The 27,517-nt window shown below is 46.2% G+C and overlaps 1 protein-coding gene and 1 non-coding gene across 2 annotated transcripts in view; one reads left to right on the top strand and one right to left on the bottom strand.

Annotated features, from left to right (window-relative positions):
• Positions 1–5,534: 5,534 nt before the first annotated feature.
• PDLIM1 (PDZ and LIM domain 1) overlaps positions 5,535–27,517 on the top strand; it is a 34,159-nt gene continuing 12,176 nt past the window's right edge. The window contains exons 1-4 of the mRNA XM_034662975.1: positions 5,535–5,708; positions 10,174–10,325; positions 12,199–12,283; positions 16,347–16,546. Of these exons, the coding sequence (XP_034518866.1) occupies positions 5,550–5,708; positions 10,174–10,325; positions 12,199–12,283; positions 16,347–16,546 (596 nt within the window). The 5' untranslated portion in view covers positions 5,535–5,549. The remainder of the gene's footprint in view (positions 5,709–10,173; positions 10,326–12,198; positions 12,284–16,346; positions 16,547–27,517) is intronic.
• Positions 11,412–11,484, bottom strand: TRNAE-CUC. The gene has a single exon. It is a non-coding gene; the product is annotated as a tRNA-Glu (tRNA).

Below are 27,517 nucleotides of genomic sequence, written 5' to 3'. Positions count from 1 at the left end.
GTTCCTGAAGAACACTGTGGTCTCGTAGGAGCGCAGATTCTTGACCAAGGACTCAGGACCCAATTTTTATAGATAATGACTACTCATATATCACATGAGACAATAAACATAGGTATGACCTGTGGAAGATAAGGATGTCTAAAAGGCATACAGCTGGATCAAATTCAGATGGTGCTGCAATGATTTATATCCATTTCTTCTTAAAACAAATTGTAAAAAATACTCATGCTTCTAAAGCTGAACAGACTGATACCCTGTGACCAACAGTTCTGCCAGTTAAATACTCCATAGAAATGTGTCCCCATGGGCACCAAAAGGCGTGTCAAGAGTTTCTGAAGCAGCAGTATTCACAGTAGCCCCAAACTCAAATAATTTCCGTGCCTAACAACGGTAGAATGGATAAATAAATGGTAGGGTAGTTATGGGATATAAGACACCGACAGGAATTGCAGCTATGCACAGTGACATGAATGAGACAGACAGCCACACACTGTGTTGAGAGAAAGAAACCAAATGTAAAAGGGTAAATACTACGTGATTCCAGTTACATAAAATTAATCAGGCAAAATTAACCCATGTGTTAGAAGTCAGGGTCAGAGGTTAGTGAAGGGAAGGAGGCAGGAGGGGCCTTTGGAAGTTCAGTTGTGTTTCTTTATCTAGTGCTGGGTTCATGGGTGTTCTTCCTGTGTGCGAATCTGTCCAGCTGTGTACTTATGATTTGTGCACATTTCTGTATGCATGTTACACTTCGATTTAAAAGTTTCCATAAAAATTCTCATGCTTGTTACAAAAAAATCAAATAACATAAAAAGGTGGAAGGCATACAGTAAGAGCTTCCCCAGTCCTCCTTCCCAGAGGTAAACACTGCCAACAGTTTGCTGCAAAACTTTTCAGACTTTTTTCCATTCGTGTAACATTTTTAAAATCGAGGTACCATATCACAGTAATTTACCTGTCATGTGGACATCATTGTTTTGTACTTTCTGCCTTATTTTTACTGCAGCAAATCAAGAGGTAAAGACATCTTGATGACCTGGGGGAATGCGGTCTCAGAATCAGCCTACTCTGGGTTCCGACTCTGTCTTGTCTGTTCTTTAGCTCAGTGTCAGCGCCCTCACTCGTAGGGTGTCCCGGGATAAGAGGGCTTCAAAGGTCGTGGTGAGGATTAGTGTACAGAGAGAGCCCCGCGCTATGGTGAACACCTAGAAGGCATCAGGATGCAGCACAGCTACTCAGAAAGGACCGGTGGTGATCTGCGCACGGGGTGCTCATTCCATGCCAGACACTGTTCTAAATTCTTGACACCTGTGATGTCACTCCTCCCAACAACCTAAAGAGGTTGATGCTATTATAAATTTCATTTGATAAAGGAAGAAACTGCGGTATAGAGAGCACCTTACCCAAGGTTATGTGTTTAGTCAGTGGTTGGGCTTTGGGTTATGAGTGGTAATTATCGGAGCGATTTAAAAACACACGGTGGGCAGCGGGGGCGGGGTGGGCATTGAGCCCGGCTGGCTTAGTCAGTAGGGCGTGCAACTCTTGATCTCGGAGTTGTGAGTTCGAGCCCCATATTGGCTGTAGAGATTACTTAAAAATCTTAAAAAAAAAAAAAAAAACACATGGGGTTCATAAGGGCTTGTTTGAGAGATTTGGTGATTTCTTGACAAATTAGGGTATTCTGGGGCGCCTGGGTGGTACAGCAGTTAAGCGTCTGCTTTCAGCTCAGAGCGTGATCCCGGCGTTCTGGGATCGAGCCCCACATCAGGCTCCTCTGCTATGAGCCTGCTTCTTCCTCTCCCACTCCCCCTGCTTGTGTTCCCTCTCTCGCTGGCTGTCTCTAGCTCTGTCAAGTAAATAAATAAAATCTTAAAAAAAAATAGGGTATTCTAGTTTTTTAACTCATTTTTAATCATATTCCTACCTAAGAAATGATGTTTGATCTTTCAGACTAGGAGAGCAGTCACTTCCAACTGCCCTTCCTTAGCGTGAGTAGCTTCCTTTTCCTCTGAGCGGGAAGCAAAGCTGGATTGAGGCACAGCGCATGTGCAAGCACTGAACCCTACTGTACTGATTTGTCTTGTTGATTAAATGGTTATAGAGTAACCAAGAACATTTTGAAACATTCTTGGGGATGTATAAGCTCATACAGCTTCTGTGGCAATAATGTAGCTTCAAAAGACAAATCGAATCAAAAGTCGACCTCAAGAGAGGTCAGATTCCACGTTTAAATTGCATACTGCGGGGTTGGGTGCTGCTCTGTTGCCCAGCTCAGACTCTTTTAAATTTATATTCTACTTTGATACAGCCATTAAATCAATTGAGATTGCCCCTAAAGACACATGGCATTGAGATTGAACTTGAATCTTAACTTACTTTATACCAGTCTTGTTTTATATAATGCTGAATTAGATCAATACATATTAACAATATTTCAGCGCAAAAACTCACGTAAGTTTGTTGTTTTTTTTTTTTTAATTGGAACACGGTCAAGGAAAGAGATGTGCCAGGACCTTTAAATCAGGTGGTTTCTGTAAATGCACAGCACATTGAGCTTGTAAGGGTTCTGGCCAAGGCAGAATAGCAACCATGTTGAGTGATTTAGCATCTGGAATGAAATTACTTTTACAGTATGTAATTTGCATATCACCTTCAAGGATGTTGACCAAATTATAGGTTGTGTGTGTGTGTGTATGTATGTATACACCCCCCCTTTTTTTTTTAAACTCTGTTTCAGTAAGAGATAGAGAAATACTGTTCTAGTGGATGGTTCTTTCAAGGGCCTCTACATCTCTTAAGAGAAGTGTAAGCCCTGGGGCGCCTGGGTGGCACAGCGGTTAAGCTCTCTCGCTGGCTGTCTCTATCTCTGTCAAATAAATAAATAAAATCTTAAAAAAAAAAAAAAAAAGAAATGTAAGCCCTTGCGGTTGTTTCTGAAGGAGCTAAGATTTTAGAGTCCAAGTATATTTGTTTACCTTGTAACTTCTTTCAGGGAGAGAGCTTCAGGAAGGGTAGTCAACATCCCTCTTGATGTTTCCAAACCTGGTGAGCATTTCCTGGGAATCTTTACAAAATATATAGATTCCTGGGATCTGTGTGGAACCTCTTCAGCAGAGCTGAGGTGGGGTGTGGAGATCTATTTATATTTTTAAAAACCCCAGGGGATCCGATGACTGACCTGCTTGGGAACAGTTGCCTCATCCTTGCAGATATCAGAGTTCTCCTGAGCTACTGGTGATCTGGGTCCATTTCTGGCCAGTTCCAAGGGGCAAGGGTAACAGTGTTCTCTGGACATTCAGGAAATTGCCCTGTAGTGCTGTCCACAGGTAAAAGAACCTTCTGAATAGGGACAGTTTTCCCCTCAGGGAAAAAAGGCTCTGCGTCAAAACTATTCAAACTATTTGACAAATGTTTGTTTAGAATCCCCTGTCTGTCAAAAGGGCGATAATTCAGTTTATCATCCAGACTGGAACACTGGTAAAAGTGAAACAACGGGGCACTTTTCGTAATGAAGCTGGGAAAATAGGTGAGTGTCCTGGGCAAACCAGGGTGTCTCGTGACCGTAGTCATAAAATATTGCTGCTTTAAATTTTTCTTCACATAACTTTCAAACTACACCATGCCAGTGTGGTCGCAGACACTTTGGCATGAAGGGGTCCGGAGGCAACACAAATGAGTTTCAGCTTGAGGGTGAGGTAGTCAGAAAATTAAATTAATAGCTGCAGGAGTGGTTGGTGGGTTCTGTAGTTGCATCGAGCTGTGAATTTTCTGGTGATCGATGGCAACTAGTACAACATTCCTGTGTCTGGGGCAGTCGAGCTGGGGGTGGGGGCTGTGCTAAATGGAGAGAGTGTCTGTGCCTTATCTCAGAGGGCAGAGGCTCCTCAGACACTGATTGTAGGTCCAGAATTGCCAGATTTTTCACAAGAAGCTGAGAATGTAGGGGTGTGGGTAAATTTACCAATATGTAAATATTGGCAAGTTTTCCATTGTTTGTCAAAGTACAGTCTTTTTAGAAAACAACAGGGTTCTTATAGCCGGGTCTGTGTTTATACCTCTACCCTCATCCCCTTTCTCTCCCTGTACTTCCCGTGTTTCATCCACGTCATTCCTGTAACTTGGTGCACTCTTTCCCGCCTCCTGTAGCGCCTTGACACAGGTTTAAGCAACACCTCCTCTTGGGAGTCTTCCCTGATTCCATCTTGAGGCTCCCGTTGCCTCTTGCTTCCTGGCCAGCCCAGCACTCCCCAGCTGTGGTCCATGCCTGTCTCCCCCAGGAGGTGGTGAGTGCCTCGCTGGTGGGCACCGTCCTTTTCAGGCCTGTATCCCAGTGCCTTGTGTGGTTCCCAGAATCTATCGACAGTAGCTTGTATTTCTAGAGCTTGACAGGGTGCTCTGCCTGAATCATTTTGTGTAATCCTCCTAACGGCCTTTTGATGTCAAGACTGTTATCACCCATTTCCTAGAGGAGAAGAGGTGACATATCCTGCCCAAGGACACTTAGCTCACGAGTGGCAGAGACAGGACTTGAACCGTGGCTGCCTGACTTCAGAAGCCACGTCTTAATCCACGAGCTACACTGTCTTTCAGGATGCACTTCAGGAAGGACTGATGAATGAATGGAGGAGAAAAGGGGAACAGAGGAGGGAGAAGTAGAAACCTGCCGTTCTCACAGAGGAGCCAGCGGGTGGGCAGTACCTTCAGTTCTAACACCGTCTCTAGTGACTTAGGTGTTGACTGAAGACAGCGGGGGGCTACGTCATAGGTCTATTCTGGACCATTTAGAAGGGAAAATGAACTCCTCAGAAACCTGCGCTCTCAGGAGTCTGGCAGCAGGGCTGTAAAGCTGCGTGACGGCCTTGCAGTATCGGGTGGCTGTGCAGGTTGGCCTCGGCGGGGCCGAGGGGCGAGAGAGACATCGGTGAGCGCCGCAGAAACGGCAGGTCAGTTGTTAGTGGAAATTGTGTCTCACCCCGTCTGTGCTCGGGCAGCGGGAGTTGTGCTGTGTGGTCTCTGGGGAAGAAAGCCGCAAGAGGGTTTCTGAGGATGTGCCCTGAGCTCGTGGGTCTGTCTCTTTGGAAGAGCGTGCGGGGTTTCTTTCTCACGTGCTGAAGCTGACTCCCTTATGAGCTGGTCCTACTGGGATCTGACGATCAGGAGATTAGAACAGACCGCGTGGGGTATGGGCTCCGGGGCCCACCAGCGCTGTGGCCTCCCGCACACGGCTTTGACCCCCATTCCTTCACTCCCTCCTCTGTAGTGATGCTGTGCAGCGCCAGCACCGCAGGAGGACGGGTGAGGGGGCCGCGCCAAGTACTGAAGCTGTGCGGGGCGCGTAAGAAGCACTTCGCAACTGCCGGCGGTGACTGTGATTATGATTATGGTGGGCAGTCCGTGTGTCATGAGGATGGGAGCCCACCGTGCAGTATGGGGACTAACCGTGTGGGAGAGCCGGGGGTGTTCTCCCTGAGGCCCCGTCCCAGGCCGTGTTCTGATTCTGGTACTTGAACAGGGTGGGGTTCCCGGGCCTTGCCCAGTACAGAGCGCTTGGGATGATTGTCCTGCGGTGGGGAGACACCCAGCCGGCGGCAGGGGTCGTGACACTTAGCTCCTTGTGCAGAAGGCCACCCAGAGGAGGCAGAGGAGTCCGTAGATCTGCATTTCTCTTTGGCCCTGCAGTTAGGTCGGAAGCCTCTGCTTGTGGCCTCTTGGTAAACGGAAAGGGAATGGGATTTGGAAGGAGGGGGTGTGGTTTCAAGTCCAGGCTCAAGCCTTTAGCTGTGAGAACTTGAATCAGCCACAGCTTCTCTGAGTCTCAATTTCCTTATCTGTGAAGTTATCTTATATGTTGGTGGTGAGGTCGTCAAATGGGAGCTTGTATGGGAAAGGGCTTTAGTATTGTTTCAATCCCGTTTCCCCCCCCCAAAAGTAGATGGCCCAGAGAATGTGAACTTCATCTGTTTCTGTGCGATTCCATCTGAGTTGCAGCTGACCATATTGTCTTGTAACTTTCTGAGATTTCCTTTGGCTTCCCATCTGTTTAGCTTAAAAAAAAAAAAAAATCGGACCAAAAAATGGAATGGCCAGGCCTCGGTTACTCCGGCTTGGGACTCGTAAGGCTGGTTCTGGCTTGTCCAGGACATGCCAGGATGTACTTAACAGAAATGCCTCTCGCACAAGACGGTTTGAACCAATGCTGGAAATTCCAGAGTTCTTAGCAGCTGAGCATATGAAAGGAGAAGAAACTTCTGTTTCTGTTTTCTCAAGCTTTTCCCTCCCCACTCCACCCTTGTCTCATTATTTAGTTTTGTGGGTGGTCATGTTCCAGTATAGTGATGTTGAGGGAAATGATTTTTTGCTTCCTTTTGAAATCGTCATTTCTGAACGGGTATAATGAAGCAGTATGATTATATATTTAACAACGCTAGGTAGTTTAGACTCAGCCATTCATTGGACAAACATTATTGAGCACCTTCTATGTTCTAGGCACTGTGGTTACCACAGTGCAAAGGGCAGACAAAATCCTGCCCTCCCACACCTTGCTGTTTCGTGGGCCCTCAGACATTAAATAAACAAACCCACAAAATAGATTTATAAACCTAATGTGACAAGTGTCATGAGGAAGAACAGCAGTGTGTTAAAAGGAAGGTGGCGATCTACCTTCGATTGGAGGTCAGGGGCCTCTCTGAGAGTGGTCATTTAAGTGTGACTTGAAGGAAGAGACCAAGTTAATCAGAGCGGAGGTTACAGGAGGTGCTTAGGCCCTGTGGTGGGAAAGGAGTAAGGAAGGCCCTGTAGCTAGAGCCTAGTTGGGGGTCGGGGATGGTGGTGGCATGGACAAGAATGAGGAGGGTAGTGCGGTCTTTCTGGGCCTTGTTAGTGATTTTGGATTTTATCCTAAGGGGACTCTTTCACACTATTAGATTTCATGATAGATGGATTCCATCAGGCTGCTGTCTCTGGAGATAGAATTTACCAACAGAATTATTGCCAGTCCTAAACAGAGTAATGCTTAGGGTCTTTTTTTTTCTTTTTCTTTTTCTTTTTCTTTTTTTCTTTTCTTTCTTTCTTTTTTTTTTTTTTTTTAAAGTAAAGCTCTACGCCAAACACTGGGCTTGAACTCATGACCCTGAGGTCAGGAGTTCCATGAACTACCAACTGAGCCAGCCAGGCTTCGCTGCTTAGGACCACTTTTATTTATTTACTTATTATTTTTTAAAGATTTTATTTATTTGTTTAAGAGAGAGGGAGAGAACACAGAGGCAGAGGGAGAGGGAGAAGCAGACTCCCCGCTGAGCAAGGAGCCCGATGCAGGGCTCCATCCCAGGACCCCAAGATCATGACCTGAGCCGAAGGCAGATGCTTCACCATTTTTAAAACAAGGGGTGTATATGGTTCTTTAGAAAAAAAGTGAAATATACATGAAGTCACACCGGATTGGTCTTCTCAGGGAGGGGGCAGAAAATGAGTTTGTTTTCAGTGCATGTACAGGGTCATCCAGGGGCTGACTCTGTCATACGGACTGAGAGGAGAGCAGCCTGCCCTTGCCTGGATAAAAGGTCTGTTCCCAGCGGCTGGATGAGAAGAAGTTCTGAACCTTGGGGTCAGGGGCTCTTGCTTGCTTGCTTGCTTGCTTGCTTGCTTGCTTGCTTGCTTGATTTATTTATTTATTTATTTATTTATTGAGTGAGTGTTTTAAGATTTTATTTATTTATTTGACAGCACAAGCAGGGGGAGCAGCTGAGGGAGAGGGAGAAGCAGACTCTTCTGCTGAGCAGGGAACCTGATGGCAGGGCTCAATCCCTGGACCCCAGGGTCATGACCTGAGCCGAAGGCAGACATTTAACCCACTGAGCCACCCAAGCGCCTTGTGTGTGTGTGTGTGTGTGTGTGTGTTAAATATTTGATTTTATTTTTTTAAAAAAGATTTTATTAGAGCATGGGTGGGAGGGGGGAGGAGCAGAGGGAGGGGGAGAAGCAGGCTCCTCGCTAAGCAAGGAGCCTGATGCAGGGCTCCATCCCAGGACCCTGAGATCATGACCTGAGCCGAAGGCGAACTCTTAATCAACTGAGACACCCACGCGCCCCTTTAAAGATTTTATTTTTAAGTAATTGCTACACCCCTTGTGGGGCTCGAACTCAGAACCCCGAGATCACAACCCTGAGATCAAGAGTCGCATGCTCCACCAGCTGAGCCAGCCAGGCACCCCAGGGGCTTTTGCAAAGACAGATATCTGGTAAACAGATAATGGGAAAGCCAGAAAGAAAGGTTAGGAGGTCAAGATCTCTGCACTGGCTTCCACATCCTGCTACATTCCAGAAGAGTTTTGCCTGATAAAGTCATAGCATGTCTGAGCTGGAACGGACCCCAAGGATCAAGCCATCCACCCCTTACTTTATAGGGTCAGGGAGCTGATGGGAGGGATGGACCACAATGGCAGCATCACACCAGCTGCCTCAGAAGTGGCCAGACCCCGGGGATACCACAGTGCAAAGGGCAGACAGATTTTCAGATTGGCGAGGGCTGATTAGAAACTGTGGCTGCTGAAAGCTGCATCAGATATGGAGGCTGAGGGCGTAAACCTTATGTTCTAGTTTGGTGCCTCAAGGGGCTTCTTACCCGTGGTTCAGCTTTGTGGAGACACCCAAGTGTTCACAGGATCTTCCATAGTTGGCTTCAAGGGGTGGATGGGGCACCAGGACACTGTGAGCCCTGGGAGTCTGCGTGTGTCCACCATTCTGCTCCTGGGGGGCTTGCAAGCCCATCAAGGACGGTCTCTCTCTCTCTCTCTCTTTTTTTTGAAAGATTTTATATATTTATATGATAGGAAGGGTGAGAGAGTACAAGCAGGGGGAGCAGCAGAGGGAGAAAGAGAAGCAGGCTCTCCACTGAGCAGGGAGCCTGACTCAGAGCTTGACCCCAGGACCCTGGGTCATGACGAAGGCAGATGCTTAACCGACTGAGCCACCCAGGCGCCCCAAGGAAGGTCTTTTAATATCAAAGTCACGGACCAACACTGGGATGATAGTAGTATTTTTAGTATCGCTTGGTTTAGAAAATACCTAGTAGCAAAAAATTACTCTGTGGGTAGTAGTACTGCCGAATGAGTTTGTGCTCCATTCATTGCAACAGCCTCAGCCATTCACTTGAAAAATAGCTGTGCGTCTGTGTGTGAAGCATGATATTTATTCTGTCCACATGTAATGCCCAGAAGGCAGGTGGCTCTGACAGCCCACTGTAGGAATTGACTGGCTTTCCGCCGGCACTGGTGGCCCATAAATTTGGAACCACTAATTCAGAGGATTCGGCCTGCAGAAAACCAGCCACCTAGAGGGGGTCACCTAAACATGATTGGCTTCTCGGGCGGGAGGAAATGGGCCAGTGTGAGCTACACCACTGTATTTTAAAAAAAATGCTTTGTTGCCTTTTTTTTTTTTTTTTTAAGTAGGCTCCGTGCCCAGTGTGGAGCCCAACACAGGGCTTGAACTCACAACCCTGAGATCAAGACCCGAGCTGAGATTAGGAGTCGGACACTCTACTGATTGAGCCACCCAAGCGCCCCTTTATTCCTTTTTTTAATTACAAGAGTAATTCAAGATCATTGTAAAAAAAAAATTACAGAAATGTGTAACTGTGAACAATTTTATGTGCAGTGTTCCAATTTTTTCTGTGCTTCAATAATAAGATTTGTATGCAAATAGGCTGTTGCTATGCATAGTGTCCTCTACATAAGTGGGTGTTTTTAGTGTACTTCCTAACTTACTTTAAGGAAGCAACAAGGTTCAGTGGGAAGAACACTGGGTCTGGCTTCAGGGTTGGGTTCTGGCTCTGTAAATTGGATGGCTAGTAATATAGTGATTTATTAGTGGGATGATCCCAGGTAAATCACAGATCTTTCTAAGCTTCAGTGTCCTCGTCTGTAAAGTAGGGACTGATATGTGTCCTTTCTTAGAAGGTTGCTATAAGGATCCAATGACATGGTATATAGAAAAGGCCTCTTTGTGACCCGTAACACGTGGATGTAAAGGATTGTTGTTTTTGGAAACTTAGGATTTCAGCTCTTTTTCCTTTTCGAATGCTCTCATCCACATCAGTGAATACTTACCCCAGCGGTGACTTACTCAGTGGTTTCCTTGGAGACAAAAAGTAACTGACCTGCTCTTTCTTTTTTTCAGGTCACTCCTGGAAGCAAGGCTGCGACAGCTAACTTATGTATTGGAGATGTGATCACAGCCATTGATGGGGAAGATACCAGCAATATGACACACTTGGAAGCTCAGAACAAAATCAAGGGCTGCACAGACAACTTGACTCTCACAGTCACCAGGTAAGGCCCATGGAAATGCTCAGTCCTCGACTGGAGTCTGCGTGTGAGCAGGCTGGCCTCCCCTGTCTCAGATCCCCTCTAGCCCCAGCTCCATGCATGTGCGCTGCGGACAGGCCCAGGCTGGCAGGTCTATAGGATTGGGATTTCCCCAGGTTGCTCATTTTTCTCTCGAATTTTCCCAGTGCTGCTTATAGTGTGGGCGTCTTTCTCTAGGAGCTCTGCATTTTCACTTGCTCCAACAAGCGACCAACCAAAACTTTGAGGAAGTAAAATCAGTTAAGTATTGTCAGGTATAATGAAAGGAGAATTTCTTCCTGGAAACCTTTGAGAATCTACTGAGGATGCTGCTCGAGCCACACCACACCAAGCAGGGGGGTAGTCACCAGGAGGTTACAGTGGCAGAGAAAGACGTCAACACCTTACACAGAATGTTGCACGTGAGCTTAAGTGCACCACAAGAAAGCAGAGCTGAATGTTCTCCATGGGTTGCCGTGTGAGGAGAGGGCATTGGGAATTGTAACTGGGGTAGAATTCCCTTTGTGCTTCTGTTTAGTCTTGGGAGGGGTCCTGCAAGGGTGTGGTTTCAGGAGAGCTTTGGTTTAACCTTTACTGGCTCCCTCTTTCCTGTTGGATGAAGTTCACATTCTTCGGAGCACCTGGGTGGCCCAGTTGGTTAAGCGTCTGCCTTTGGCTTAGGTCATGATCCCAGGGTCCTGGAATCAAGTCCCGCATCGGGCTCCCTGCTAGGCGGGGAACCTGCTTCTCCCCCTCCCTCTCCCCCTGCTTGTGCTCTTTCTCAGTCAAATAAACAAACAAAACCTTTAAAAAAAAAAATCCACGTTCTTCTTTCTGGTCTTCTATTAACCTGCTGTTCAATGGCGTTAGCGTCAGCCTCCGCCAGTTTTCTTCATGAGCGCTTTGCTCAGGTTCTTATCTGTGACATAGGTTTATCCCTTTTTCTACCTTGTGCCGCAGGACTGGTGGGAGGACCAGGTGTGGGGTGGGATGTCCCAATATTTTGTATACTTCAGAGCCCTGACCCCATGGGAGGTGCATCTTTTTTTTTTTCCCCTGAAGTAGGCTCTACACCCAACATGGGATTTGAACTCATGACCCTGAGATCGAGAGTCACATGCTCTACCGCTTGAGCCAGCCAGGCGCCCTGCCCCATTTTTTTCCTATCCCCTCAAAAGCACATTTGTCCCTCATTCTCATCTCCATTTCTGTCTGTCCATACCTTTTCTAAGGTGTACACATCCATTCATTCTTTTTTTTTTTTTTTTTTTTATTCATTTGCCAGTGAACTCAGCAGGTGTATCTTGTGGCGGTCTGGCGCCGTGCTCGGCACTCTGACCACACAGCGTAGTCTTGGAGAGGAAAAAACCACACTAACGAAAACCGGGACTAGACTGAGATTGTTGCTGTGTGATCAGTACAGAGAAGTCCTTTGCACACTCAAGAAGGGAGGCATCACTTTTCTTTGGGCCAGCCGTGCTCACGAATAAGTGGGTTACCTGGTCTGGCTCAAGAACCCTGGGAGAGGGAGAGGAGAAGCTCGGTCGGTCCTGACCGAGGTGGGGCAGCGTGAGGCTGCTCAGGAGCATGGCGCGGGGAGGAGGCCGGTGTGCTGGGCACACGACACAGCGCGGTGAGAGAGGATGAGACCAGCGCAGGTCTGAGCCGCCTGGGAAGCCCCTCGGAGCTGCGTGCGGACAGCCATCAGACAAGACCTCATCAGATTGGCAAATGGAGGGGAAGGCGGGCGGCAGAGCCCTAGTTCAGAGGCCAGAAGTCAGGCAAGAGGGGCATTTTTTGGATTTTAGTAAATATTATTTAGCATGAATGAAACAACAGCTTTGTCAATCTGTTGCAGATCTGAACAAAAAATCTGGTCTCCCCTGGTGACAGAGGAAGGGAAGCGTCATCCATACAAGATGAACTTGGCCTCTGAACCCCAAGTAAGTACTTGTTCATCCTTGCCGCTGCTGCTCCTGCCTTCTTGGCTTTCCACATGGCTTAGCACCCCCCACCCCCACCCCTGGTTTCTCCGGCCCTGGAGGCCTGGGCCGAGGCCAAGGGAGTCCTCGGCTGACTCCGCGGGGACCTGGCTCCTGTTGGCTTCTTCCCGTAAGGGAGCGCGGGAGGACAGAGCTGGAAAGCCCCAGGGCAGGGGCGCCGGGACTGGACTCAGAGCGTAGGAAGTGATACAGGAAGCAGGAGGACGCCTTCCTGTGCACAATAGGGTGGCAGGACCACGGTGACATCAAGGAGCTGGCTCAGCTTACCACGGATTTCAGATCCACGCGAATCAGACTGGGGAGAAAACAAGTGTTTGGTTCTGAGTACTGGAGCCGAGAGGCGAGACGCGATAGTTATCCCGCCTCTCCTCCCTGGACCCCTCTCTCTGGTTTCCACCAGCCTTCTGGCGGAAATCTCTCATCTCTGTAGAAGTGAGACTTCTGGGGAGACCCTAAAGTCACAAAATAAAGTGGCAGTTCAGGCTGAGACCGTGGTAGGCGGTCAGTGTACAATTCGATCACTCAAATAGAATTTCTGAGGACAGTAGACTCTCTGAAGGGCCCATATTTGTAAACAAGTCTCCCGGTAGTTAGATTAAAAGTGATTTTATTTCTTTCTTCCTTAATTGCATCTCCTAAATTATCTACAGTGAATGGGTATTCTTTTGAAATAAGGGGGGAAAACTTTACTACCCATCACCAGTAAAGTTTTTCCCCCTTATTTCAAAAGAATACCCATTCATTGTAGATAATTTAGGAGATAGTAAGGAGGGCACGTATTGCATGGTGCACTGGGTGTTATATGCAACTAATGAATCATGGAACTTTACATCAAAAACCAGGGGTGTACTTTATGGTGACTAACATTATATAATAAAAAATATTATTATTAAAAAAAAGGGGGAACTTTAGAATGTCTAGAACATTTGTGTGAAATTACTCGTGCCTGGCCTCCTTTTTACAAAGTATGTGTCTTGAATACATTAATGAATTATTAATAGTTAATAAATAGGGGTGCCTGACTGAGTCCAGTGGAGCCCACGACTCTTGAACTCAGAGTTGTGAGTTAGAGCCCCATGCTGGGTATAGAGATTACTTAAAAAGATCTTTTAAAAAAAGTTAATAGATTCTTAATGGCTTTTGTGTGGATAAATTGAGTGGTTGTGTATAAGTCATATTTTCTCAAAGGTATCTATTAAAATTTCTGAGATGTAGTTACACAGCATTTTTTTCATTAATATAAAAAAAATCATACTCAAGAAATCCTAAGAGTTACATTAAGGACCATTTTGCATCTGTCATTTCAAAACCGGCATGAACATGTTATTCTGTACAGCTCCTGTAAGGAAAGCTGATAGAATGGCACTCAGTCTGTAAACCAGCAGTTACGCAGACTAATTTTATTTTTTTATTATTTTTTAAAAGTTTATTATTATTTTAGTAAGCTGTACACCCAACATCAGGCTTGAACTCACAACCCCCACATCAAGAGTCGCAGACTTTTCCAACCGAGCCAGCCAGGCCCCCCATGCAAACTAATTTTAAACATGCCTCCGTTAATTCCAATTTTCTGAGACATTCGTAGCCACTTCGCTGAATTTACTATAAATGTTAAGTTTCAGTGTGTTAAGCTCTCATATATTTTACAATACATAAGGAATGATTTTGTTTTAATTTGGTCTACCTAAAATGTTATTTTCACTTAAATAAGGTAATAGTTTCGTTTCAGTTATACTTTTTATATGTCTTATGATTGAGTTTTCATCATAAACATATAATCCAGTCCCTGTATTAATATTTTGAAGGTAGTTCTCTTCCTTAAAAAAAAAAAAGAATTTAAAAAATTCTTTACAAATACTCAAACATCTAACTTGGGTATATTTTTCTTTTGATTCCAGTAATTCTTTGTTCGTGTGAAGAACTTCCCACTCTCCTTTTTCCAAAACCTTCTACTTCCAGTCATTCTAAAATAAAGGAATGAGTAAGAGCAGAGTTCATCTATAATTAAAAGATCTGTTAGTTCATGTAATGCCAACCACCACCCCAGCTTATCTGAGGTCAGAATAGTTACACACCTAGTTTATATTTCCTCGTTATTGAGTTTCCTTGGAGACTGATAAATACAAAGCCCAAACAATTACATCATCCCTTCCAAAAGGCAGGCCCTGAATTAACCGCCTGACTTCTGGAAAGACCAGTATTCACATGGGGTTAGAGATATTCCTTTTATGTACAAAACAGATACATTCTCAGAAGATTCTCTATAAAGTGAAAAATCAGGATTTCCAACCGGAATAATTTTCTGTTGACTTCCCTTCTCATTGGAAATGTGTTTCTAGGGAGGGAGAAGGGACCGGACACTGGTCGCATGTCTGCCGTTTGCCGTCACTGTGCTTGCTACACTGTGTCACACCAAGTCCCCATGAGGGAGGCTGTACTGACTTCATTGTAAAGATGAGAAATGGGCTCAGAGAGCTCTAACTTGCCCGCAGCCAAACAGGAAGTGACGGGAAAATTGAGCCAAGACCGAAAACTCGGGATCTTCCTTGGTGCTCAGCATTCTGAGCTGCTCTGGGGAATTCTGGGGAATTGCTGTGGAGAGAACAGAGCTGCTCCAGAGTCCCAAGCCACCACCGATTTGCAGATGCCCTGCTGTTAGTGACAATGTATTATTCCTCACAGTAGCTGTGCCATAAAATTTACTTAACCATGCTTTGAGGGCTGCTAAAGTTATTTTCTTAACTAATTATACTTCCCTTTTTTGGAAGGTGATCTCTGTGTACTTAGCTTTTGTCCAATGTGGACGAAGTGAACTCAATGTGATTTCTACATCGAAACCTCACTGGTTCCAACTTGTTAAAAAGGAAGCCTATCTTAATAGTGAAAAAGAAATCTCAATCATAAAAATATTTTCTTGTCTTTTATTCAGATCAGTACACAGTGGTTTAAGCTATTATTTTTCATGGTCATGTTTTCTAAGAAAGCATGAAAGACTTGGAAGTTTTGGTGAAAAAGAAAGGGCAAAAAAAAGGAGGAGAAACAGAAGACCAGAACTCTTTTGGGGCCAGTTGTTCTGGGCCTAGGTGTTAAGAAAGAGGCCAGGATTCAGGAAAGTCCTGTGTTGGGGAACGCACAAATATGGTGCAGGTTGAGTTTAGTGGCTGCATAGACCGTGCTGTGGGGTTGCTCCAGAATGTTCGTGCAGACTGCACCTTTCTAATTGCGTTGTCAGAAAAGCCATGATTTTTAAGAACAGGAATGTTAGTGTCAAAAGTGTCTTAAAGCAGCTCTGAGCTCTCGTAGCTGTAGGAATTGTCCCGCTTGGCTCGGTGGTCCAGGGAGGGGGTGGAGGGCGCTGTCTCAGGTCACAGAAGGAGGAACTCCAGGGCATGGCCCTCTAACAGGTAGCTCCTTGCCTTCCTCTGGTGAGCCCTGGCCTTCTCCTGCAAGAAAGCGCAGATCCCGTGAGCCTTTTACCCCTTCCTGCCCGAGCACGAGCCAGCTCTGCCTCGTCAGCAGCTGCTGCGCCCCAGGGGCCCCCAGGCTTCCTATCTTGCTTGTCTAACCCGTGGGATCCTAGGGAATTTGTCTCCACCTTTTATCATCTCCTGCTCCACACTGACCCAAGTGACTTCCTGTTCTTCTCCTTGTGCCGTAATCCCTCTGGAATGTGCCCTGAAAGCGTGTATCAGCTCCCGCTTGGATCATGACGGCCCTTGGCATCCAGGGGTGTCATGCCCAGGGGTGCCCAGTGGCAGGCCAGGCCTGACTGGGCCTCAGGGAAGAGCGAGAAGGCTTTGCTGGTGTGTGAAGCTGCACCCTGGCCTATCTTGAGACTTCCCCCACTTGTTGCCTGCGTGTCTAGTGGGCATGTCATAGCCCCCCCTCCCCCCCGCTGAAGTCTGGTGTGGACCCAGGGCCCCTGTAGCTTGCTTTCTGGCAGTCAGCCCGCACTGTCCCTCGAGGGGTGTGCACTGATTGCTCCTCTGATCTCTGCCCACAGGAGGTCTTGCACATAGGGAGTGCCCACAACCGGAGTGCCATGCCCTTCACCGCCTCACCGGCCTCCAGCTCTGCCCCCAGGGTCATCACAAACCAGTACAACAACCCAGCTGGCCTCTATTCCTCTGAAAACATATCCAACTTCAACAACGCCTTGGAGTCAAAGACAGCAGCCAGTGGGCAGGAGCCTAACGGCAGAGTGTAAGTAGCCCTTGAATCCCCCCTACAGGCCAGTCCTGGGAAAGGCCATTCACAGCAGGACCAGGCTCGTCCAGGCAGGTGGAGCGAGGCTGAGCCGCCTCCAGGCCAGAGAGAAAAATGTCTGCTTTAGCACCGTGCTTTTTCTGCATTCATTTTCTTTATTTCTAAAAAGGGGCAAATACCACCTGCCTTGTAGGGTTGTTGTGAACATAAGAAGTAATGTGCAAAATGCCAGTACTGTGCCTGGCACAAAGAAATCAATTACTCACCGAGACCTATGTTCTTATTTTCTGGAATTCTCGGGTTGTCGTCATCTTCTCAGTGATCATCTTCCTTCTTTGGCAGCCCTATTGATTTCTGAGAAATTCTTTCGTATTTATAGTTTAGGGCTTCTCCTTGTGTTCACCATCTGATCTGAGCAAGGGACACGTACTTCATGATGCGGTTTTTGTGAACAAGTGTTTGCTTTTTTCCTCCAGAGCAGCCCAGTGGAAACAATAGAAGTTTGTGAGGATATAAATGTGTGTCTGTCGGAACAGGTTCTGATCAGAGGCAGAGGTGGGGTGGGGGGGCTGCAGATGGACAGCGTAGAGAGGTCTAAGGAAGCATCTTTCTCAGGGCTGGGGGGGCCTGTCCCCTCCTGTCGCTAGCCATTTGGCCACAATTGCCTTGAAGTCTTTATCCGAAGTATCCTCTGGCTTCCCAGCAGAGGGGGCCCGGTGCCTGTCCATCCCAGACTCTTTGGTTGGTTGCTTGCTTGGTTTTTTAAGTAGGCTCCACCCCAAGCCTGGAGCCCAACTCGGGACTTGAACTCATGACCCTGAGATCAAGACCTGAGCTGAGATCGAGAGTCGGATGCTTAACCGATTGAGCCACCCAGGCGCCCCATCCCAGACTCTTTGAAGATGAATCCAGAAACGCTGGGGATACCACAGCCCATGGTAAAATAACTGGGTTTGAGGATGGAGAATAGGAGGTGGGACCAGTTCTCTGCGAGTGAAAAGATGATGGGCTAGGTCATGTGTTGCCCCCTCACACACCCAAAGTTGGGAGGGAAGATAAGGACCTGAGGGCAGAGCTCGGAGTGCAGACAAGGGGGAGCAGAGTGGCCTGTAAGCAGCTGCACGTGCAACACGCCCAGAGTGGCTCCAGCAGCTCTGCTCATTCATTAATGTCTGCTGATCGATTTCACTGAAACAGAAGCCAGAAAGCCTTTTTTAAAATCTGAAACCTGATTTATAAATGTTGGTGACAGTTGAATTGGTTGGAAAGTAGCATGTGGTCCAAACCTTCTCTGATCTCTGAGCATCTTTCCCACTTGGAATCCTCAGTTCTTGTTCCCACTGAAGCCCGTTTGCTGTTCAGTTTCTCCCCAATTCACCTTTAATGAGAATCTGCCCAGCTCTTAGGGTGAGTAAATTGCAAACCCATTGCTTCAGACGCAGGGTAGGAGAGGTTAAGGCACAGGAGGTTCCAGATGACTTAAATGTGTGGAAAGGGCTGTCGTGGGGATCCTTCCCAAGGGCTCCCTCACCAGACTATGCAGATAGTTGCCCTCTCCCTGGAAAAGGGACATAGACGTTGTTGGGCACCCTTTGCATGCAGGTCCCTGTGCCCAGCACTGAAAGGCTCTGCGATTTCCTTTAAGTTTCTTACAGTCTAGAAGGAGGGACTGTTTGCTGCATGGCTTTGGCTTTACAAGATGTTCCAGATTACTGAGATTGCTTGTAGCAACCAAGGCAAGGTGGCTACTAACGCTGCTTCTTCCCCCAAATTCCAGTTCCTGCAGGGCCTTAGTGGCTTGGGATGACGATGCCCTTCCAGGTGACTGCGGGGGCACTTGGGGGTGCCTGAGAAAGAATGTCATTCTGGACCCCCTGGGCTTTCCCTGAAGGGAAACTTTCTCTCATCCAGCCCCGTGGGGAGCCAAGTGGCCGAAACTCCAAGGGCCATGATTCCTGTTCTTTGCTGCTTTGGTGCAGGGGGAGAGACTGAGGACGTGACCCTCTTTTACTGTCCCGGAGTGGAATGTTCCATGATCTGGATTTAATAACCCAGGAAATGACACATCCTTAATTGAAAGAACTGCTATGCATTGGGAGAAATATGTGCCTGGGGAGTGTTTTTTAGTCTGGCTTTGGCGGTTTTTTCCTTCGTTAATATCTTCTTTCTTCCCTCACGCTCCCCACCTGCTCCCCCCGTCCAGTCTGAAACAATTAAGTCTGAAAGTGTCTGGACATTTGCAGGCCTTTCCTGCCACCCCTGTCCCCTCCTGTCGCAGACCTTCTGGCTGCAGCAGGCTCTGAAGTCTTTCTTGATATCAAGTNCAACGACTGCGCCACCCAGGCGCCCCGGGGAGTGTTTTTAGTCTGGCTTTGGCGGTTTTTTCCTTCGTTAATATCTTCTTTCTTCCCTCACGCTCCCCACCTGCTCCCCCCGTCCAGTCTGAAACAATTAAGTCTGAAAGTGTCTGGACATTTGCAGGCCTTTCCTGCCACCCCTGTCCCCTCCTGTCGCAGACCTTCTGGCTGCAGCAGGCTCTGAAGTCTTTCTTGATATCAAGTCTCTCCTTTCAGATTTTCTCAGCACAGGGGGCCAAGCTTCTGCCTCGCCCCAGACTCTGAAGATAAATCCAGAAAACAGTGGGAATACCAGCAGCCCATGGCAGAGGCAGTGCCCGCAAGGGCCATGCTGCCCATCGTGGGGCTCTGCTTACTAGCCTGCTTTTGAGAGGCCACTGTGTTCTCAGCAGGGAGAAACTGTCCTGCGCGGCCCGCAGTCACCGGGTAGCTTGCTTGCTCAGTCAGCAGAAGTCCCAAGCGCTCACTCACCCCCGCTGTTTAGTCTGTAACATTCACTGAGGTTCCAGAATTGGCTCATTTCATACTTGGCGTCTGAGGTCATCACCAATTCCCTGGGGCTCACTGTTGCGTTTCTTTGTCCCATGCACTTCAAAGTAGCCCAGTGTGTGTGTGGCTCTGTCTCGTTGGGCGTCCCGGGGCCGCATCCCCATGTGACAAGAATATAGACAGCACTGCTGTTTCCAAATTAAACTGGGGTGGCAGGCAAGCGGGCACCATCTGCCGCCTGCCTCCCAGCACGCACACAGCTGAGTGGGACAGCCTTTGGGGCCGTTCAGCTTAATAGTCGTTTATTGAGTACCTGCTGTATACCACGTGGGTGGAGGAAATGTTGCTCTGCTCAGCCGAACGCTTTCACCTGCCCTCTGACCTCTTTCAACTGACTTGAGGGGCTCTGGTCATTTTCTGGTAATTCAGGGCCTGGATTTCTTTGTAGATGGGATGCCGCTTTATACGCTCGCGAAGGTACAGGCCTCGTAGGTAGAGGGCCCGTGAATTCCAGGTAGGCCTCTTACCTAGGGCAGCCCATGTAACTTCTGTGAGACTCAGCCTTGCCATCTCTAAGGCACATGGAATGTTTTCTGTCCCCCCTGCAGGTTATTTAGAGAATGCACGGAGGTGTGCAGAAAGCACCCCGCACAGGTGCTCTGTGAGCACCGGTTATCACTGATTTCCCTGCCTGTGAGGGCCCCATACCCATCGCTTCTGAGTCCTGGGGGCTCCGGAAGGGCAGAAGTGTGTGGATAAGTGCTCTGGAGAAGACGTTGCTATGACTTCCGGTAGACTTTCTTTCCAGCACTGTAGCTCAGGTCCCGCCGGCCGGTACAGGCCGTCACCTTCATGAGGGAGTGCTGGCCTCTTCGTGGAACCAGCAGCTGGGCTCCCTTAACCAGCGCAGTAGTCTAAAGACACCGGCTCCCCCAGCGTGTGTTCGCAGGCAGTGCCCTCCCTCTCCCCCGTATACTGATGAGGCATATTTCTAAGCAGGTGCAGTGGAAATAAAGGGATGCATTGTTCTCTATTCAGTGATATCAGAGGGATTATATTAACCCTGACTCATTCAGAGCTGGATCAGAAGAAAATCTCTCTCATGACGGTGGCCGTTTACCCCCTAGCTAAACTTGCCCGTGGCCCCCAGAAAACTGGCTCTGGGGTCTGAGCGTTCCTCCCCCTTCCCCCGGTGCCCATAATGACTGCTCTGGTTTCTTATGACAGGTCCAACATCTAGGCCTTTGAAGACTAAAACTCTGGGAGCCTTCTGGCTAGGCTTCTTTTCCAAAAAGGATTATCTAGCATTTCTCAGTACTGCATGTTTTGGCCAAGTTGAGGCACCTCAGACATGAAGAGTTTTTCCGAGTCAGCCTGCATCCTTCATCCCTGCTGACATAAGCACCGAGTACTAAAATCTCTGCATTATTTCCAGTTAGCGTTTAACCCTCCCTCATGTGGGGAAAAGATTTCTTAGGCTTCATTAAACTTTTTATTTTAAAGTAATTGTAGATTGACATGCGGTCATAGGAAATAATAGAGAGAGGCCCCTGTGCCCTTTATCCAGTTCCCCTCAGTGGTACCACCTTGAAAACTACAGCACAATATCAAAAGAAGAATGTTGACATCAGTATGGCCAAGACAGAGAAGATTTCCATCACCGCAAGGGTCCCTCGTGTTCTCCTTTGATAGCCACACCTACTCCTCCCACCCCCTCATCTTCCTTAACCCCTGGCAGCTGCTAATTTGCTATCCATTTCTATACTTTTGTTATTTCAAAAATGTTCTTTTAATGGGATCATACAAGAGGTGACTTTTTGGAATTGGCTTTTTTTACTCAGTATAATTCATTGGAAATTTATTTGATTTATTCAGTTGGTTTTATGTACCAATAGTTCCCTTTATTCCTGTTCTAAGGATTTTTTTTTCATTGTGGTAAAAAATACTTAAAATATACCATCTTAACCATTTTTAAGTGTATAGGACTGGTAACTCTATGCACATCATTGTGCAACAGATCTCTAGAACTTTTTCATCTTGTGAAACTGAAATTCTGCATCCACTGAACAGGCTCCCCTTTCCCCTACCCCTCTGGGCAGAGGGAGGGGGAGAGAGAATGCTAAGCAGGCTCCATACCCAGGGAGGAGCCTGTCATGGGCTCGATCACACAACCCTGAGATCATGACCTGAGCTGAAATCAAGGGTCTGATGCTTAACTGACTGAGCCACTCAGGCACCACTCCCACTCTGTTTGTAGGAGTGACTACTTGAGATAAACTCACATGAGTAGAATCCTGTGGTATTTGTCGTATTGTGACTGGTTTATTTCACTTAGCATAATGTCATCAAGGTTCATCCATGTTGCAGCATGTGACAAGATTTTTTTTTTTTAAGGCTCAGGAATATTCCACCATCATTCCACAACTATGTGCCACATTTTCTTTATCCAGTCATCTGTCAGTGGACAGGCTGCTCCCACCCTCAGCGATTGTGACTAATGTTGCAATGAGCAGGAGTATGCAGTATCTTTTTGAGATCCTGATTTTAATCCTCTTGGCTAGTACACACAAAAATGAGATTGTTGGATCATATAGTAATTTTATTTATTTATTTTTTTTTGAGGAACCTTCATAGCGTTTTTCTGTAATGCTGTGCTATTTTACATTCCCATCAACAGTGCACGGGGTTCCAGTTTCTCCATCCTGACCAACATTTGTAGTTCTTTGGTTTTTTGGTTTTTGGGTTTGGTTTGGGGATTATTTAGTTATTTATTTTTGTAGCAGCTATTCTATATCCTTTCATATGGTTGCTGGCTAGCATGTATCTTTCTGGAGAAATGTCTGTTCAAGTCCTTTGCCCATTTTTAAAATCAGGTTATCTGGGTTTGTTGTTGTTGTTGTTGTTGTTGTTTTGTTATAGAGTTGTAGGAATTCTTTATATACTCTGGACATTAACTCCTTATCAAAAATATGGTTAGCAAATATTTTCTCCTATCCCATAGATTGCCTCTTCACCCTGTTGTTTCTTTTGCTATGTAGAAGCTTTTTAGTTTGATGTACTCCCATTTGTCTAATTTTGATTTTGTTGCCTGTGCTTTTGGTATCATGTTCAAGAAATCATTTCCAGTGGGGCACCTGGGTGGCACAGCGGTTAAGCGTCTGCCTTTCAGCTCAGGGTGTGATCCCGGCATTGTGGGATTGAGCCCCACATCAGGCTCCTCCGCTGTGAGCCTGCTTCTTCCTCTCCCACTCCCCCTGCTTGTTCCCTCTCTCGCTGGCTGTCTCTATCTCTGTCAAATAAATAAATAAAATCTTTAAAAATAAAAAATAAAAAGAAATCATTTCCAAGACTGATATACCAAAGCTTTACCCCTATGTTTTCTTATAGGATTTTTATGGTTTCAGGTCTTATATTAGGTCTTTAATCCGTTTTTTAGTTGATTTTTGTATATGGTGAGATAAAGGTCCATTTTCATTCTTTCATATACTGATACCCAGTTTTATCAACACCGTTTTTTGAAGAGACTATCCTTTCTGCATTGTGTGTTCTTGGCATCCTTATCAAAGATCATTTTGACCATATTTACCAGGTTCCCTCTCCTCACCTCCCCAGGTTCTGTCTTTTCTTCCACGGTCTATATGTCTGTCTGTATGCAGGTCCCACACTGTTATGATTACTGTAGCTTTGTAATATGTTTTGACATCAGGAAATGTGATGCCACTAGTTTGCTTTGCTTTCTCAAGATTGTTTTGGCTATTTGAGGTCCTTTTGTGATTTCCTATGAATTTTAGGATGCTTTTTCCTATTGCTGCAAAAAACACCATTGAGTTTTTGATAGGGATTGCACTGAATCTGTAGATTGCTTTCAGTAATGTAAACATTTTAACATTATTAATTCTTCCAGTCTATAAACATGGATGTCTTTCCATTTATTTGTGTCCTCTTTAATTTCTTTTATCGGTGTTTTGTAGTTTTCAGCATACAAGTTTTTCATCTCCTTGGTTAAGTTTATTCTCACAGATTTTATTCATTTGATGCTATTTTAAATGGGTTTGTTTTCCTAATTTTCTTTGTGAATTGTTCATTGTTAGTGTATAGAAACACAGTTGATTTTCGTGTGCTGATTTTCTATCGTGGAGCTTTGCTGAATTCCTTTATTCTAACAATTTTTTTGTTTGTGGATCTTTAGGATTTTCTATGTATAAGATCATGCCATCTGTAAACAGAGATAATATTACTTCTTCCTTTCCAATTTGGATGATTTTTATTCCTTTTCTTGCCTAATTTCTTAGGCTAAGACTTCAGTACTATGTCGAACAGAAGTGGTGAGAGTGGGCATCCTTGTCTTTTTCCTGAGCTTAGGGGAAAAACTTCCAGTTTTTCACCATTAAGTATGATGTTAGCTGTGGGCTTGTCATGCATGACCTTTATTATGTTGAAGTAATTTCCTTCTAGTCCTGATTTGTTTAGTGTTTTTATCATGAGAGTGTGTTGAATTTTGTCAAATCTATTTTCTTGATCAACTGAGAGGATGTTGTGGTTTTTATCTTCCATTCTGTTAATGAAGTGTATCACATTGATTGATTTTGGTATGTTGAGTCATCTTTGCATTCTAGGAATAAATCCCACTTAGTCATGGTGTATAATCATTTTAATGTGCTGATGAGTTCTGTTTGCTGAGGATTTTTGCATCAATAACTATTAGAGATATTGGTCTGTAGTTTTATTTTCCTGTGGTACCTTTGTCTGCTTTTGGTATCAGGGTAATGCTGGCCTCATAGAATGAGTTTGGAAGTGTTCCCTCCTCTTCAGTTATTTGGAAGACTTTGAGAAGGATTGGTTTCAATTCCTCTTCTTCTTTTTTTAAGATTTATTTATTTATTTGAGAGAGAGAGCATGAGCGTGGGAGTGGAGAGGGAGAGGGAGGAAAGAGAGAATCCCAAACAGACACCCTGCTGAGTGTGGAGCCCTACACGGGCCTCAGTCCCACAACCGTGAGATCATGACCTGAGCCAAAGTCAAGAGTCAGACGCCCAACCAGCTGAGCCACCCAGGTGCCCTGGTGTCAGTTCTTTAATTGTTTGGTAGAATTCTCCAGTGAAGCCTGGTCCTGGGTTTTTCGTTGTTGGGAGACTTTTGATTACTGAGTCAATCTTGTTATTTATTATAGGTCTGTTCAGATTTTTTCCTTTCATGATTTCATTTTGGTAGGTTATATGTTTCTAGGAATTTATCCGTTTCTTCCAGGTTTGTTCATATTGTTCCTAATAATCTCTTTTGATCCTTTTTATTTCTGTCAGATCCACTGTTACTGTCTCTTCTTTCATTTGTTTTTTGTTATTTGGGTCTTCCCTCTTTTTCTCAGTCTAGCTAAGAGTTTGTCAATTTTGTTGGTCTTTCTAAAAAAAAAAAAAACCAAATTCTTAGTTTTGTTGTTGGTTTTCTGTTGTTTTTCTCTTCTCTATTTTGTTTGTTTCTGCTCTAATCTTTATTATTTTCTTCCTTCTGCCAGCTTTGGGTTTAATTCTTCTTTTTCTTGCCCCTTGAGATGTATAAAGTTTGCTTATTTGCCCATGAGTTTTAGTATGTTGTTTTTTTCATTTTCACTTATCTCAAAATATTTTCTAATTTCCCTTGTGATTTCTTCTTTGTCCCCTTGATTATTCAAGAGTGTATTGTTTAATTTCCAGGGTTTTTTGTTTTGTTTTATTTTTTAATTTTCCAGTTTTCCTTCTGCTATTGATTTCTTTATTCCATTGTGGTCAGAAAAGATACTTGGTGATTTCAGTCTCCCTAAATTTAAGATTGTTTTTGTAGCCTAGCATGTGGTCTATCTTGGAGAATATTGCATATGCACTTAAGAAGAAGGTGTATTCTGCTGTTGTTGGGTATAGTGTTCTATATGTCTGTTAGGTCCAGTTGGTCTACAGTGTGGTTCAGTACCTGTGTTTCCTTACTGATCTTCTGTCTCGTGGTTCTGTCCTGATTTGTCTATTCCATGGTATGGATGTACCACAGTTTGTTCAACCATTCACCCGTTGAAGGACATCTGGGTTGTGTCTGGTTTTCAGCTCTTACAAATAAAGCTGCTATGAACATTTATGGACAGGTCTTTGTGCAACCATAAATTTTTATCTCTTTGGGATACATGCCCAGGTAGTTAGTTACATGTTTAATTTTATAAAACTGCTCAGCTGTTTTGCAAAGTGTACCGTTTTATGTTCCTACCCACAATGTCCGAATCATCAGGTTTTTCCATATCCTCTCTAGCATTTGGTGCTGTCACTGTTTTTTATTTTAGCCGTTCTCATAGGGGTGAGTAATATCTTATTGTGGTTTTCATTTGCACTTCCCTAGTGGGTAGAGATGTCAAACATCTTTTCATGTGCTTATTTGCCATCAGCATATTCTCTAGTCCTTTTTTGGATATCCAGTTTCAGATCCCCCAGCTTCTCAGCCTCGGCTGCTTTTTCAGAAGCTGCCACCCCCTAGGGAAGAGGGACAGTACGCCCGATGGGCCCAAAGAGCAGACGTCAGATGGCGGTGCGACGTACCCATGCAGATGGACAGGATTCTGCGCAAGCGCGGCGTCATCTGTGGGTAACAGAGCTCTGGGCTCCCCAGCCCGCCGGGCCGCCTCCCAGATCTAAGGAGGCAGGCAGTGGCCGCCAGCAGTCTTTCTCAGCAAGTCCAACCACTTTGTCTGTAGGGCTGAAGCCATTTTTACAAGTGCAGGTGAATAATGCCAATGACATTGACTCAATCACTGCCCACCCACCCACCCACGTGTCATTCATTCCCATTCCCTTTAAAAAAGAAAACAGGTATGTAGGTAATCATAGGGGTAATTCTCCCCAGGTTACCTCTCCCTCTCCTTATATATTTTTTAAAGATTTTATCCATTTGGAGAGAGAGAGAGCGCATGAGCACGCAAGCAAGGGAAGCGGCAGAGGGAGAAGGAGAGAGAGAATCCCAAGCAGGCTCCCTGTCCAGCACAGGGGCCCCACACGGGGCTTGGATCTCACAACCCTGAGATCACGACCCAGCCGAAATCAAGAGTTGGACACTCAACCCACTGAGCCACCCACGTGCCCCTCTTTCTCCTCCTTTCCCAGTCAGCCTCCCGGGGCACTTGGGGTACTCAGGTGCCCGGCTGCAAGCAGAGTCAGCTGCGTCGATGAAAGTTCAAAGAGCAAAAATGCCTTGCTGCTGCCAGGGAAAGTCAGAATGGAAGCAGAAAGACTCATCAGCAGGTCACTTGTGCTGCTGCGGTGGGGGGAAGGGAAGCCAGCCACCAGCCCTGTCCACTGCAGCCGGTTGGTCCCTGCCTTTGTCTGTCTCCCTCCCACCCGCAGGGGCCTGTGGGAGTCTTCCACCCCCCACGCACGTGATGGGCCACCTTGAGGAGTGGTCTTCACCCAGGCGGGAGTAGAGTGCAGCTTCCCCGCTCTGCCTGTGAGACCCCTGAGGTTACCCAGGGCTGCTCCTCCCTGCTGGACGGGAGCGAGATGTCTGGCTACCCACATGGCCTCCAGTGCCACCGCTGGAGGTGACTGGTGGCCTTGTTACTGCTGAGCGGTGGTCAGGGTCCTCGCTTGCCACTGGGCTTTTTCATCCCAGCTGCATAGGGATGAAACTCGGGCTCCCGACTGGGCCTTCTCTGATGCCACCCGGGAGGCTCCTTGTGGTGCCTCATCACAGCCTGGTGAGGGCAGAAGGCTGGACTTCCCACTGGCCACTTCTGGCACTTGGCTGGAGGAAAAAAGTTCCTGCTTCCCAGTGTCGTGTCAGGCTGGCCGCCCCTTTCTTGGTCGTTTGGTGAGAGAGAGAGAGCAGGTCCTCGGGGCTCCTGTCTGTACTCAGTACCCTTTCTGGGTTGCTGCCTCTTCAGCTCCTTGTCTGGGAGATCTGTGAGGCAAAAAGAAAACTCAGGGAACTCACCAGGGTGTTCTTCCTCGGTCCCAAGCCCCCCCTCTGGTGTTTGCTTCTGCTTCCTTCCCAGTCTCATATTCTTGGCTATGTGATGTCCAGGGATTTTAGTCGTACTTAGTGGGTGCAATAGGGAAAAGTATGTCTATTTCATCTTCTGGGAGAAAGTTTTTTTTTTTTCTTAAATTGTATT

The sequence above is a fragment of the Ailuropoda melanoleuca genome, chromosome 6 (assembly GCF_002007445.2).
Source record: "Ailuropoda melanoleuca isolate Jingjing chromosome 6, ASM200744v2, whole genome shotgun sequence".
NCBI classification, from domain to species: Eukaryota; Metazoa; Chordata; class Mammalia; order Carnivora; family Ursidae; genus Ailuropoda; species Ailuropoda melanoleuca.
Note: the sequence above shows the minus strand (reverse complement) of the source record. Positions and strands in the feature narration are given on the sequence as shown.